At 56.4% G+C, this 15,155-nt stretch overlaps 1 protein-coding gene across 1 annotated transcript; it reads right to left on the bottom strand.

The window, feature by feature from the left end:
* Positions 1–42: 42 nt before the first annotated feature.
* On the bottom strand, positions 43–15,155 carry LOC122379660 (zinc finger MYM-type protein 4-like). The gene is made up of 21 exons (XM_043362039.1): positions 15,068–15,155; positions 12,937–13,797; positions 12,368–12,531; positions 11,821–11,953; positions 11,530–11,631; positions 10,327–10,666; positions 9,757–9,995; positions 9,247–9,460; positions 8,719–8,873; positions 8,240–8,364; positions 7,807–7,925; positions 7,223–7,513; positions 6,716–6,924; positions 6,195–6,387; positions 4,629–4,846; positions 4,067–4,310; positions 3,113–3,238; positions 2,586–2,725; positions 2,095–2,203; positions 1,538–1,628; positions 43–1,037 (listed from the first exon to the last, which is right to left on the bottom strand). Exons 2-21 carry the CDS (start codon positions 13,681–13,683, stop codon positions 842–844), a joined length of 4,155 nt encoding a protein of 1,384 aa, XP_043217974.1. The 5' UTR covers positions 13,684–13,797; positions 15,068–15,155; the 3' UTR covers positions 43–841.

Raw genomic sequence — 15,155 nt, 5'->3', positions numbered from 1 at the left:
CTGGCCCGGCCCATGGCGATCACTGGCGACATACACAAATGCTGAGAAACATGTATAGTATATTGCATAAGAAACAACACAGCGTGCCCAAAGTTGCGTCTCCATTGTCTTGCCTGTATGGATCAACAGGCCTGTATCAAACTCTGCACAGATTATCGACAATTTATTGTGCTGGTCGTTTGATGTTCAACAAAACACTCATCCAACAATTGTGAGCGCAATGCTGAAGAACACCCGCCAGAAACACCCCAACCCGTGACACATCGCGCCATCTCTCGGCAAATATCATACAGGTAAGGAGCAACACGGGATGAGACGGCATCGGTGCGTCGTGAAACGGAATGGTACGCACCAACATGTAAAACACCGGATGAATGAGTTCGCAGAGTGGTGGGCGGGATCCACACAGCGGTGCACACGCTACAAAACGATATCTGAAAGTGGCTCGGGGATCGCCAACGTCGGCCTGACGGACGCCTCCGTCCCCACGCGAGTCCGTACCAGTCACTGGCGGGGCGGCGGCGTCATCCAGACCGCCGAACAGGACAGACTTGTACTTCACCAACTCAGCAACTTGTTCCAACTAATCTAGTTCGATGCTGTTCTTCATACTCGTTGCAACAACCAACAGACAGCTTATCGCTCCATCCCCCTCCCCCTCCCCTCCCGGAGTGATTAACCGGAAGGGAGCACTCTACAGGCACCAGGCAGTCTCCGGGTGACCCCTGCCGTCCCCTCTGAGCGGTTTGATTGGTCAGCTCGGCCGAGGGCCGGCTGACTGGCCTGGCAGTCGGGTCCTCCCAGACGGCACGGCGCACCGCGCCGCGTCTCAGACTGACCGTCACGAGCCGTCGCCGCCGGTAGCGCCCAGTAGCGCCGCCTGCAGCTCGCGGACCGTCAGCAGTCGGGCGATCACCTGGCGCAGCGCCTCGGCCGCCAGCGGCTCTGACGAGAACCACGCGTCGCCGTCGGGCCGCCCGTCCGCGGCTGGCGTCAGGTACAGCGGCGCAGAGCGGGAGCTGCGCTCCGCCGCCGGACTGGGGGGAGGGGGGGGGGGGGAGTCAGGTACAGCGGCGCAGAGCGGGAGCTGCGATCCGCCGCAGGGTTGCCGGGAGGGAGGGGGAGGGGGAGTCAGGTACAGCGGCGCAGAGCGGGAGCCGCCGGACCGGGGAGGGCTGCCAGGGGGGAGGGGGAGTCAGGTGCAGCGGCGCAGAGCGGGAGCCGCCGGACCGGGAAGGGAGGGAGGGGGGGGGGAGTCAGGTACAGCGGCGCAGAGCGGGAGCTGCGCTCCGCCGCAGGGCTGCCGGGAGGGAGGGGGGAGGGGGAAGTCAGAGACGGCACTGGTTAGGGACGAGCGGGAGAACTTTCCGCAGACTGTCGTGAACCGGAGAGCGAGGCGTCAGGGAAGGGGCTGCTAAATATTGGGCAGAGCTACGGAGTGACGCCGGGTATCGCATCACACCACCTCGATGACAAGCAGGGTACCCTGCAGGCGTCGTGGTCCGGCCCCTCCCGAGCACCCGACCCGGCGACTCACCACCGACTCAGGTAGAACTCAATGAAGCGCACCGGACACTGGAACGGGTCCTCCTGGTTCGCCGGCATCTCGAACGTCTTACTTCGCTTGTCTGCAGAAACACAGAACATTGTTAATTAAGACGGAAGAGAAACGGCGGCGATCAGCGGCTACATGGATAATGAAATGAAATAATAATCAGAGTAGTAGAAAGCACCGGTCAGACGTGACTTCGTCTAGGTAAAGAAACAAAGCAACACCTGAAAGATTGCAAAGCTAATCTTTCACGTTTGATAGCGATCAGTCGCAGCGATCACATCAAATTACAAATACAAGATAGGAGAACTACGAACAAGACGAGAAATGCCCAGAACAGATTCTGGCACCATAAACGCTATTGTAGCGAAACGTCCTCCATTTCATTTCATTTTCAAAGCCAAAAGCACACCGCTCCATGCGAGCCCCTCCCCAAACGAGCAAGCACCAGCGACTTAGTGAAGCATGACCCGCGCGACTCTGCCCGCCTATCGGACCTGTCTTTCAGACCTTACACCGGCTCACGTCGTGCGATCACTTACAGACGTTACGCGAGTCCAGCAGCCGCAGTGAGCTCTGCTTCAGCCGGCTCTTGAGGTTGATGCTCTCCTGGATCATGGCGAAGCTGAGCTTCTGGTGCCATTGTAGCGACTGAGGGGACAGGCCGGGGACGGGGCCGTCAATGACTGCAGCGGCAGTCTGGTACACACAGTCACAGTCTAGGCTGGTGTGGCGCGGATAAGAATCCATCGAGTAGACGTAAGGTATTCCAGCATCAGCGTTCACCATGGGACAAAGCTCGCTGAGTATTTGGCGACAACATAAACTTCGGCTTACTCAGAGGTGGCTGCGTTAAATAAAATGTTCCGACTTCTGGCAAGGACATTTTATAGCAGTCGTACACCAATAGCAGTCGTACACCCATTATCCACCAGTTAGAGGCAGCGGTAAGCCCACTGTAATAGCTTTACGGCATAGCTGAAGGCCATAACATCTCTCATCACTGCCGATGACGATCCACAGGTGAACTCACGCCGATGAGGAAGTACTTGGTGACAAAGTAGATGACGGTGGTGACCAGCGACTGTGGCGAGTGGGCGCCCAGCACACGCGCCTCCCACAGCTGCCGCTCCTCCACGTGGGTGGTCAGCACGTGCCGCCGCGGGTCCGCCTCTGTGGGAGGGGGGAGGGAGCAGATGGGTTAACGGGTCTCCAGGGAGACCGAGTACCATCAGCCTGGTCAGTGGGCCCGCCTCTGTAGGTCCAACAGCAGGATTAGTTCTTCCCTGGGGCTCAGTTTGCACTGGCCCTGCTACCATTGCCGCTGTCAACAATACACGGGCAGACGCACTCATATGTAACTACAAAATCAACCCGACCCGGGATTATTTATCCAATGCTATACGGCAGGCTATATGAATTCGACATTACCTATAGCATCCGAGACCTGTGAGCGCCCAATTTATGATGCGACAAACTAAAAGGTGGACATTTCTCGAGTCCAGACAGACTCCGAGACCATGCCGAGCATCCCTCCCGCTCCCCCCGGCACCCACTCACCGGCCCTGCTGATGTCCTCAACGACCGGCTCGAGTCGCTCCTGCAGTGCGGCGCCCACCTCTGCGTACGACTCGCCCCAGAACAGGCTGTCCCAGCGCCGGTGTTCCAGCAGGTACACCTGGATCCCTGCCGGACAGACACAGTGGGTTACAGGCTGTCCCAGTGCGGAACAGTAGGTACACCTGGATCCCTGACGGACAGACACACAGTGGGTTACAGGCTGTCCCAGCAGGTACACCTGAATCCCTGCCGGACAGACACAGTGGGTTACGGGCTGTTCCAGCAGGTACACCTGGATCCCTGCCGGACAGACACGGTGGGTTACAGGCTGTCCCAACAGGAGCACCTGGATCCCTGACGGACAGACACAGTGGGTTACGGGCTGTCCCAACAGGTACACCTGGATCCCTGACGGACAGACACGGTGGGTTACAGGCTGTCCCAACAGGTGCACCTGGATCCCTGCTGGACAGACACAGTGGGTTACAGGCCGTCCCAGTGCGGAACAGTAGGTACACCTGGATCCCTGCCGGACAGACACAGTGGGTTACAGGCTGTCCCAGTGCGGAACAGTAGGTACACCTGGATCCCTGACGGACAGACACACAGTGGGTTACAGGCTGTCCCAGTGCGGAACAGTAGGTACACCTGGATCCCTGCCGGACAGACACGGCACGGGTTATCAGCAGGGGAAACAGACGGCCGAGCAGACACATCGCCATCGACTGTCTGGGAAGAAGGCTGGAGGTGTTCACTGTTCACAGAAGGAGGGAATAGCTCACCGAATCGCATATTCTCCTTACAGTTCCCTCATAATATGCATTCTCACCCTCCTTTCTCGCATATATTTCCATAATGTGCTGCGTAAGTACAAATCCAAAACACTTTACTTTTTTCCACGAATCCCCCTCCCCGTAGGATCCCTCCGGTCCGCCCTCTGCGCGCCCTCCTCACCAAGTAGCAGGTAGTGGAGCAGGTCGGGTGCGTACGGCTCACCGCCGGGCCTCCTCAGCTCTCTGACCAGCGCGCGCAGGCCGGCCGCCAGTTCCGAGGGCGTGGCCTGCAGCGGATCAGCCACCAGACGCTCGTGCGTCTCCGAGTCGGTGCCGGACTGAGCCGAGTCGGAGTCACAGACCGGCGGCGGCCGGCGGTTCCGCTCCCGGATAAACTGCTCGAACACGCGCACACACCACGTGTACTGCCGAGCAGAGTCGGGGCAGGGGCAGGTCGGGCAGCGTCAGAGAACGATGTCCAGGGTGAGGCTATCGTGTGCAGAAAATCAGCTGACAAAGTACACACTGTAAGTGAATATAGTTAGTTAGCAGTGTATCATTAATGCGAAAATACGATGGTGCGAATAGCTAGCCTGATCATTTATGTTCAATGACACAACGTCTCATCCTGACCATGTTATATTCTGCTTCGATAAAATTATCTGCTTCGTTCACAGAATCCATATCAGACCCTCCACCCCGACCACCACCTTCCCTTTCATACCTTGACGGATCTGGCCTACCTTTATAGCGCTCCGGTGGCAGGGCAGCGACTCGTCCACCGGTCCCACGAACTCTGTCCGCTGCGGTGCGGCGTCGTCCCCTGCCTCCGGCGGTCCGCCGAGCCGCGACTGGGGCTCGGTGGGCGGCGCACGCAGCAGCGCCGCCAGGTCCACCCGCGCAGCGGCCCCGTCCACGGCGACGGCTGACGGCGACGGTGGCGACGGACGGCGCGGGCCCACTGGCGGAGGGTGGGAGGGGGGGGGGAGTTAGGCAGAGGGTGGATACTGGCGACGGGCGGGCAGGGGGAGTTAGGGAAGGCAGAGCCAGACTCGCGAGGGGACGAGTCTCGATTCGCTACTAACGCATTCACCAATCGCAATAGTTATTCGCTAACTCGCTACTTTATCATCTTCTCCCGTCCCTTCCACACTCCATCCCGACCCCGCCGCGCCCACACTGCCTCGTTTGATCAGTCCCTACGATTCACATCTCACCCAGCCCACCAGTCTCGCAGCCCTCGACCCTGCGCCGTTTCGTCTCGTCTTGCTTACAATCGGCTTCGTTTTGTCACGAGCAACACGCTCTTTTTTGTGTAGCTCTAGTTTAGCGGGGTAGGGGGAACGGCTGAGGAATGTGCAGCCGACCCTACCTTATACGCTGGGCGCTGTGAAAATTCACACACGGACGAAGTTTGAAAACGCGGCTCAACTAGTCAAAACGAAACGTTCTGCCTCTACTAAAAGCACCGTCACTCAAACCGAGTGATATTTTCCACGCGAAGTCAGTCAAGCATCACTTCTTCGGCCAGTCAAACTCTACAAAAGGAATATGTTGCATAGCTGACGTTCAAAATTATTCATATTAGATTCTAACATCATCGGACAACATGATTGTCCCTATCGAACTAACGCGGGACACCCTGGCTTATGGCATGCGCTGTGACCTCATTCGGGTCGTTGGGCTACATCGTAACCTTTTTCACTTTGCAAACATCTTCAATTACATTCGCGAAATGTATATTTACAATGAAATGTACACAAAATGGAACATTTTGGTCACCTGGCAGTAGGAAAGCAGAATGTTAGTGAAAATCGGGCGACGTTCTCATCAGAACACCCTTTCGACATAAAAACGTAACTGCCAACAGCGTGGCATTGCACGTGGAATAAGTCATGCAAACAAATCTGGATGCAATTTAAATACGACTCATATCTACCAAAATGTGGTTCAATTTCCACGTCTGATCATTTCCGTCATATCGTTTCCACAATGTTCTGTCATGGTCAAATCGCAGTTGCCACAATTACTGGCCGAGAAACATCAGTCATGCTTCCCGAAATTGGAATGCACGCGCCCCGCGCCCCTAAGAATGCGCCACGCGCCCCTCCGCACCCAACTGTCCCCATTCCTAGCCGGGCGGTCCGTCACAGTCCCGCCCTCGGAAATCCGCCGGTGGGCGGGTCTGACGGGTCGGGCGGCCTCCCCTCCCCGCCGGGCGGTCCGTCACAGCCCCGCCCTCGGAGTGCCGCCGGGGGGCGGGTCTGACGGGTCGGGCGGCCTCCCCTCCCCGCCCCGCGAGCGGTCACCTTTCCGGCGTTTGTGCGGCGGCGGCCGGCCGGCGCTGTCCACGCTGCCGGAGTCGGAGCCGTCCGCGTCGCTGTCCGGAGTTGCGGGCCCGTCCGAGCCGTAGGCCAGCTCCGGCTCCGGGCCCGAGTCGTCAGAGACGGAGCCGGCCGAGCGGCGCCGCTTCCCGGCCACCTGCCGGCCCGGAGAGCCCTCCTGCCGCCGACAGACAGGTGGTCAATGGGGGAACGGGACGCAGGGAGGCAGACGTTAGTGACGGGGAACAGCCGCCCGGGGGGCCGGATAACAGGCCGTCCACAGCCCATTTAGGTCCCTCGAAAACTCGAACAACTCACCTTGGTCCCCTAAGGCCACCCCACAGCCCACTAACACCCCTGACACCGCTCTCCCTGACCATCCCGTCGCCTGATATCGCCCATGACCTACCTAGGTTCCCCAAGACTTGCGCAGCTGCTCACTCCCGCTCCTGAAGGCCACCCACAGCCCACCCGCCCGCTGAGCCTGAGCCCGCCCGTTTCCTCACCTGCCGGTACTCGGCAGTCCGGTGTACCGCCGGCAGACCACAGAGCAGTCGGAGCGCGTCCTCGGCGCCACACAGCAGCGGCACCGGCACAGGCAGCATCAGCGGCACGGGTACCGGCACCGGCCGACTGTACATCATCATCGGCACCGGCACGTACATGGGCACCGGCACGGGCAGCACGGCCCCAGACTCGATCGGACCGGAGGCGTCTGGTGGCACAATAGCAGAAGACTGGACGTCAATACATGCATTGGCAATCTATGTATAATTAGCAAATCACAATTGCATTGGTCTCTCAGTGATCGGATGTCGATCGAGCAGCAACACCAAAATAAGTTCGTCAGTTGGTTAGTTAATGATGCTAATCATTCTAAGAAAATCAATGGAAGCGAGTTATTATCCGCGTCAGCCGATACTAAACCCAGGCCGAGGCGAATTTCCAGTGACCAAGACCACCTGCCCCAATCGCCGCCTCCACCGCCTCGCTCCCTCTACCCCCTGTCTCACCGGTCTGCGTGGAGACGGTGGCCGTCTGCTTGTCCTCCCCCTTCCGCGGCTGCACCTGGACGCAGACGTTCCTCCTGAAGACGGGCGGCGGCGGCATCAGCACCAAGGACGGGTGTTCGCGCACGCCGGGCAGCGTGCCGGCCAGCGGCGCCGCCCCGCCGGCCGCCGCAGGAGCCGCCGCGGCGCCGTCCGCCAGGCTGATGACTGACTGAATCTGCGGCAGCGCCGCGGACGCCGCCGCCGGCGCCACGCCGTTGGAGACGGGCTGCGAGTCTCCGGTGCGCTCCGAACCTGGCGGGGAGGAGCGGGCAGAGTTACCGGGCAGGCTGTAGAAACTGGATAAAACTTTCCATATCTGGATAGCCCCATCCAGCCCAAACCTACCACAGACAGGGATTTAATCCACCCAAACCTACCAGGAACAACGGCATCCACGTCTTCTAGCCTCATCGAAACCAAATATCTAACGAGAGACCACAAAATAGAAAGGTGATTACTGACTACCAAGCCCGCCGATAAAACGACACGGCTTAGCTGCGACGTTGGTCGAGCCTGTGCAGGGGAGGGTGGCCGGCGAGTCTCACCTGTGGCTCGCGGCGCCTTCTTGAAGGCCATGGCGCACTTGGTGCCGCAGAAGATGTTCTGAGAGTTGCTGGTGTTGACGAGAGCCGACGAATCCATTGCGGTGTGACAGTGCGCGCAGCTGCCGGCACAGGAAGTCGGTCAATCAGTCACTGCGGCCGAGTCAGTAGCACAGTCACTCACTCAGCAGTCAGTCAGCCAGCCAGCAGGCAATGACTGCAGCCGGCCGGGGGAACTAGACCGAGGGAACCGGAACAGTCAATGCCAGTCAGTCAGCCGGTGACTACTAACAGAGTGACACTGACACCGTGCCATCTAACTCCCCAAGACAACCCAGTTTGCTTTGTCCCCCTAACCTGGCCACCTTTGTGGTCCAATGCGTTTGCCGTATGTTTTTTTTTACGGTTGATCAGTTTGCTATACATGTCCACTGACCTGACTGCCCTGGCAGTGGTCCGAGGTCCGATGCGTTTGCCGCAGTTTTTCAGACAGTGCACCGAACAGTAGAGCCCGTCCTTTTCCGCAGTTATTTCCATCATGTCGAAGTTGTATTTCTTCACCTGCCGGTTCACAGAAAACACCACAGCGCCTTTGGTCACTCAGTCCACATCTGCAAACGCTAACAATTAACACAGAACTAATAGCGAACCGTTATCTCTTTTCATGATAATTCAATGAACGATGACAGGGTACACACAAACGCACCCGGAAACGTAATCAACGCGACAACATGCAGTTAAACACTACAATACCCGCTCCGGCAATTCATGCCCCGAGATCCGCAGAACCGTCTTCCACGCCATACCCAGAGTCCCACGGCGCTCCCCGATTACCAGCGCCGGACTCCCGGCACCCGGACGGCGCCCATCTCGCGCCCCTCATTGCTCCCGTGCGCGGGCCGCGGCGGTGTGTACCTTGCAGTAGCGACACGAGACGATGCGCCGGTTGCAGAGGACGAACACGTTAGAGCAGCTCTGCGAGCACAGGTTGGCCGCCACCGAGCCGTTCCACACGCGGAACTGCGTCATGTTTTTGGTCACCAGCAGCGACTTGCACACGGCGCACGTGTCTGAGAAGGGAGACAGCACCAGTGAGTTAAACAGAAACACGAGATCTACCCACCAACGCAGCCGCGAGCAAACTCCGTACCTTACTACGCGCATACCGAGCGAACTCCAAAAGATGTTCCCACCCATGTACCGATCGAGCCCATAGTATCTCCACTTCTCACACAATAGCCGTGCTTCCTTATAGTCCCCAATCCCCATTTATGTATCGAGTGTACCCGCTGATATCTCCCCGGACCCCACACAACCTTCGATCTCTCCCTCTCCTCATCCAACCCGTATATCCCAGTCCCCCACGTGCCGACCGTGTCCTTCATATCTCCCATTTCACAAAGTGAGCGAAACCCACAATTAGATCTCTCCCCTCTGACATACCGAGCGGGCCCTCATCCTTGATGGCGAACTTGTACGCCTTGAGGCAGATCTGCGAGCAGAGCTGTTTGACGGGCTCGTCGGGCCGCACGGCCACCTTGTGCTCGATGATGGTGTTCTTCAGACAGACGGAACAGTTGGCCTGCACGGGCGGCTTCTTGCCGCCCTCGCTGTGCGTGGTCTTGTACTGGGTCAGACACGACTGGCTGCAGAACTCCTGCCGGTCGGACGGGAAGCGTTAGTCACGGGCACGGCTGTGGGAGTCTGGACGTGGGCGAGAGTGGAGCCTAGTCATGTAGCTGATATAAAATATGGTTAAAAGTGAGGCCAAAATATCAGCTCGGGACCGTTATCTACATTCAGATACTATCTGATCAGATTCCGACACGCTACAAATCCAACCATATGCAGCCGTGACCGAATGCGGCCAGCAAAGTCTATTGAATACACAGACACCTTTCTGGTCGCTGAGTGAGTGACCCGTCGAGGCCGCCACCGCCGCCGTATACTGACCTTGAACTGATGGGAGCCGGCACTACCGACCGGCGCCAGGAAGCTGCCCTGGAAGCGCGTGATGTCGCGCTGGCAGTAGCTGCACACCTTGAGCCGCTTCTTGAAGCCGTCCAGGCACAGGTTGCTGCAGAACTGGCGCACGTCCGATCCGAAGCGCACGCAGTACTTGCCCATGACCAGCTCGGGCAGGTCGAGCTTACAGAACACACACGACGAGCCGTCCTTCTTCTGGTGCTCGACTGTAAGGGCGGACGGGTTGGGGCGCAGATGGTCAGAGGGAGGGGGAATTGACGGCTCGACAGCGCGTCACGAGCACCGTGCGACAGGTGGGAAACACCCCACACCGTAAAATATCTCAGTCAAGTGCGCTTTTTCGTGTACATTTCGCTGAACTAGTCGCAATATCACCTGGCCTTACAAACATGCCTCTGGTGTCCACTTGACCAAATCAATCCACCATCCCGAGTAATACCAGCCCTTCCGCTCGAAACTCACCAGCAGCCCTCCAGCTTGCCCCAATCCCCTCCCCCTTTTCCGTCTCTCACTGTTCCTCGCTTCCTCCCGTCTCACCGGCGCAGGAAGGCGAGCAGAACACCATCGTCTCCCAGACGGTGCGCTGCAGCCGCTGGGAGGTGTTGTTCAGCAGGATCGGCAGGCCGCACGCCGCGTTCTGACAGACAGTCCGGCTGCGGCTGGAGCCCGTCGGCGCGTCGCCGGCCGGGGTCGGGCCGCCGCCGCCGGACGGCGAGCAGGGGGTGGCGGCCGCAGAGGCCGGCGTGGCGGCGGCCGCCACCGCGGGGGAGGAGAGAGAGGTGACGCTGGCCACTGTCAGACTGGTGGCCGGACTGGCGGCCGGCGGCGCGGCCGGGATCGACAGCGTGCTGCCGTCGCTGCCGATGTTCATACGGCCCTGCGCAGACACGGGGATCATTAACGTGGCATTGCCGACAAGAACTCGTAAAAAAAAAACAGACGAACAAAGAAATGGCATGCATGCATGGTCGATATGTGAATCAAAAGGACAACAAAATTACTATGCATAAATATCTCAGGTGAACTACATGGTGAACTACCAAAGAGATTGCTCGTGTTGCCGCAACAGCATGTCTAAGAACTCCCTTAGTCGTACCACCCGAAGTCATGGTCAAAAGCTGCAGGTTCAGCATCAGTTGAGACCTAGGAAAGCCTTCTTCGCGGCACGAGTGACTCAGGCATGGAACAAGCTGTCCAGGAACACCATTGAAGCACCAAACGTCAATGTTTTAAAGTTCAGACTTGGTAAAGAATGGAAGGACCACCCTGACAAGTTTAACTACAACTTTTTCTACTAATGCTAAGAGTGGTTACTCGTCATATCAACGACAGTAGCTACTGTCACTAACAACAGTGGTCATCATGTCATGGCCACAACGAGCATGGCAGCCGACTCGTCTTCATCAGAAGAGGAGGAGGCGCCTCTTGAGTAAAGGGTCTTATTACTCGAAAGGTACCTATTGACCTTTACTTAAGGTAAATAAATGTGAATGGCGATGAGCAAACAGTCAGTAGATGTCTTTCATATCAAAATATGAAACACGTTCACAGTTTATAATCGCAACACGAAAACGATTTATCAAACACACATCTCAGCATTCCTGCGGCGACATCCCGTATTATTGCCAAGGTATACCAAGTGACAGGAAAAGGCATTACCAAGCTACCAACTGGACCGACTACTGACTGGTTCCCCTCACGCCACAGTTGCGGCTGTCCACCCGGCCGGCCGAGTCTCACCGCCTTCACGTTTTTGACGCACTGCTCCAGACACTCGTCCGAGCAGATGACGTTGCCGCTCTTGGCTCCGTTCGCCATCATCATGTACTTGATGGGCTTCACCTGTGGAGCGGGCAGAGCGGCCGTTAACGGAAAGCCGACATGAAGTCATCACCGGCACGCAAACAGGAACATTGGCGGCCGCAGCCATGAAGGCACAACAGCTAAATGCACGGCACTACCCTCTTCCATTCCATTACACGGTCTCCCGCCATGACAGGCGCGCTCGCAGGGGGGGGGGGGGGCACTGACCCAGTGGCAGCCGATGCACTTGCTGTGCCGGGAGGAGAGGAGCGTGGCGCCCATCGCCGTGCCGGCGGGCACCACGGCCGGCCGAACCGCCAGCGGCCGCAGCGACTTGCCGCCCCCGGCAGCCTCCGACGCGCTGTCGGGCACCGGGATAGAGATCAGACACAGTCAGCACAGTAAGCACAGTCAGAGATCAGAAAGGTCAGACACCAGTCTGAGTCAGACACGAGCAGATGTCAGAGTTCAGACACCGGTCAGAGTCATACACGGGCTATAGAGGTCAGACAAGGTAAAAAAAAAACGGGTCAAATACCGGTCCGAGGTCAGACACGTGTCATAGACGCCAGGCACAAGTCACACAGGGCAAAAGATCGTACACAGAATGGTCCAAAAGACAGAGATGGTTAGAAACCGTTCCACTGCACGGAGTTTTATTACCACAGATCCATCTGATCATCTGATCCAACGAACGACCCCCACATCTCAGTGAGTACCGCCAGCACCACCGTCCGGCCGTGCAGCCGGCACCATCCCTGCTTCATTCACTCACTCCTTGTAGATGGGTGTGACGATGCCATAGGAGGTGGGCAGGCCGACAGCGGCGTGCGGCGACCGGTCCACCACCACTGTCACCCCTTCGTTGGACGAGTCGGCCGCGGCGCCGGCCGCCGCCTGTCCGTTCAGCCGGACACCACCGCCAACCGAGCCGACGGTCTGAGCGGCGCGGAACGCGAGGGTGAATGTAGCGCGGTGGACCACATGTAGCGCGAAATATTTGTGTCAACACGAACAGGAGCTCCTCCGGAACGATACTGCGATACGAGTAGAAACGGTTGTCCTACAATCACATTTACACTTTGAAAGTATCCGTACACCCTGCACACCTACCTTATCCATTTTACCAATCAAACCACCATCAAACCCGCCGATTTGACCAAACATTGCATTAGAAGCCACTTCAAACCCATATACAACCCGTGTTCTCGGATATGTAATAAACATATGAAAAAAGATACTCATGGATAAAAAAAGAAACCCATATACAAGCTGCTGCATCTCGCAGCCCCAGAATACGAGCCATCCCCCCCCCCCCAACTCAGTGTCGCTGGTCGGACTCACCTTCGTGCTGCCGGCGGTGGCCGGGCGGGAGCCTCCGGCCGCCGGTGGCGGCGACCCGCCGTTGGTGGCCTCCACAGGCTCAGGGTCGTCACCGTCCTCCTCCGACTCGTCCAGCGTGCTCACCGTCGCCGCCGAGATGACGCGGATCTGCTTCAGCGGCGAGCTCTTCGGCGGCTGGTCAGCCGGCACGTCGATGTCGATCACGGTCACGTGCGGGTCGTCGGCCAGCCGCGGCTCCTCCTTTTCGACAGTCAGCGCCTCGGCCTCCCTGTCCGGGGCCGCCGCGGCCGCACTGCCCTCTTCAACCGGCACTTCCATCACCTCGTCCGCAGAGTCCGACGCTACCTCGTCCCCGCCCGGCTTCGCCTTTTCACTTCCACCCGAGTTCGCCTTTCCACTCTCACCCGAGTTCGCCTTCTCACCGCCGACAGTCGCGTCGTCAGACTCTGCTCCGTCGGACACCGACTCGACATCCGTAGCGACACCTGCCGCGGCCTGTCCCGCCCCGGCGCCGCCCCCTGCCGTCGGGCCGGCGCTCTCCGAGGCGCCACTGTCGCCCGAGTCACTGGAGCGGGTCCGCCCCCCGGCCGGGGTGGAGGGCCCGTCCGCGGCGGAGTCGGAGCCGGCCGAGCCGCGGCGGTCGGAGCCGGCAGTGCCGCCCTCCACCGACCCCATACTGTCCTCGGTCGGCTCCGGTGGCGAGGCCGTCACCGAATCGGCGCCGGAGCCAGTATCTTCTGCACTCATCACTGTCTAAGAATGGAGAATGCTATGCACTAGTGTGACATGTGTGTCTTTGCACTTCCATTTGTGCAAAGCTAGTCAATAAGAAATGTCCCAGACACAAATGGTCAGCAGCTTCTGCAAAAAAAGTTATGTTTAGGCTTCATGGTTTTGAGGGCTAGCTCCTGATGCCTGGTACAATAGGTATTTGACTGTAAATTTGGACAAGCATGGGAAAGATAGTCTTCACCTAGTTATTTGCAGCTGTTAACCTATTAGCAAGGTTTGGACCCAGTGATACTTCAATATGAACTCTGCACTTGGACCCCTGAATGATGAGCAAGACTAAGAAAATTGTGACAATCATAATCATTTCAAAATGATACTAACTTTGATTTCCAGAAAAGCTTAACTTCACTCCACAATAAGGCAAGTAAGGCATCACTACAGAGATAGCTGATTATTAAGCATGATGTTTTGTGAGCATGGTAGGAAAGGAAATGGTAGGAAAGGAATAATATATACTTCATAAATCATATCACAGGGTACAACCTATAGGGAATCTGGTTTTGAAAATCAATAGATTTGATATGACAATGATGCTGTGTCACAATCACAGTGATGCTGGTGTGAGTGCCAAGCTAACATTATGGATGCTTGCCTATAACCTAAGGGATTAATTTTCTTAGGGATTCAATTTATTAAAATAATAATATGATAAAACCAGCAAAATGCTGGTATCCAATCACATTAAGCCTAAGCCAGTTTAATACCAAAACTACAAAAATGCATTTATCAGTCAAAAAACAACATGTCATAACTTTTACATGAAATGGTGCCTTATTCATTTAGAAGAGGTTAATCGCTCAGACTACTGAGAGAGCCACCAATGGTTATTTGAACATAATAAATAGTAAAATGTAAGTAATTTAGCCATAGAAATGGACACAATTCAATCATTCAGGTATCTACCTACAAAAACAATCCACATGGTTCTCCTATACAGAGATTGTTAATACACAAATTGGCATGAATCCCTGGTAAAAGTTATACAATAATGTTCAAAATTCCTATGTTCAATATCCAAAAACAAATTTGTTTAAACTTCGTAACATGGAATAATTGTATCACTTTTTTCCTCGTATTCTGCCAGGAAATTAATTGTGAGTGGCAAATTAAAATCATTTATTCTACATTTTTCCAGGTGGCAAACTGTGAGGGTGTCTTCTTGCCAACAAAATTAAATTGAAAAGAAATTAGGCATTCAACACCCATCTATTACCTACATCTCAAGCAATAAGAGCATCACCAAGTCTTTATCAAAAACCTTTGGTGGTTCCATTTCAAATTGAAATACAGAGCAACATCTATGCCATTTAAATTCAAGAACAGCAAATTGAAGACCAACCTAACAACACATCCACATGCGTCCACCGCGTCCACCATAAAAATCCAAGGCCCTATATACACCATAAAATCAAAACTCAAACGTGTCA

The sequence above is a fragment of the Amphibalanus amphitrite genome, unplaced genomic scaffold (genome assembly GCF_019059575.1).
Source record: "Amphibalanus amphitrite isolate SeventyFive unplaced genomic scaffold, NRLGWU_Aamphi_draft 000082F_arrow, whole genome shotgun sequence".
Lineage (NCBI taxonomy): Eukaryota > Metazoa > Arthropoda > Thecostraca > Balanomorpha > Balanidae > Amphibalanus > Amphibalanus amphitrite.
Note: the sequence above shows the minus strand (reverse complement) of the source record. Positions and strands in the feature narration are given on the sequence as shown.

Bases quoted from the DNA above. Each gene is read 5' to 3' on its own strand.
- LOC122379660 (XM_043362039.1), bottom strand. From the start codon at position 13,683: ATGAGTGCAGAAGATACTGGCTCCGGCGCCGATTCGGTGACGGCCTCG. The intron at 3,239-4,066 runs GTGAGGAGGGCG...TCTGTCCGGCAG, and splicing joins GCTCCACTACCTGCTACTTG to GGATCCAGGTGTACCTGCTG. The intron at 2,204-2,585 runs GTGAGTTCACCT...CTGTCCCCTCAG, and splicing joins CCAAGTACTTCCTCATCGGC to TCGCTACAATGGCACCAGAA.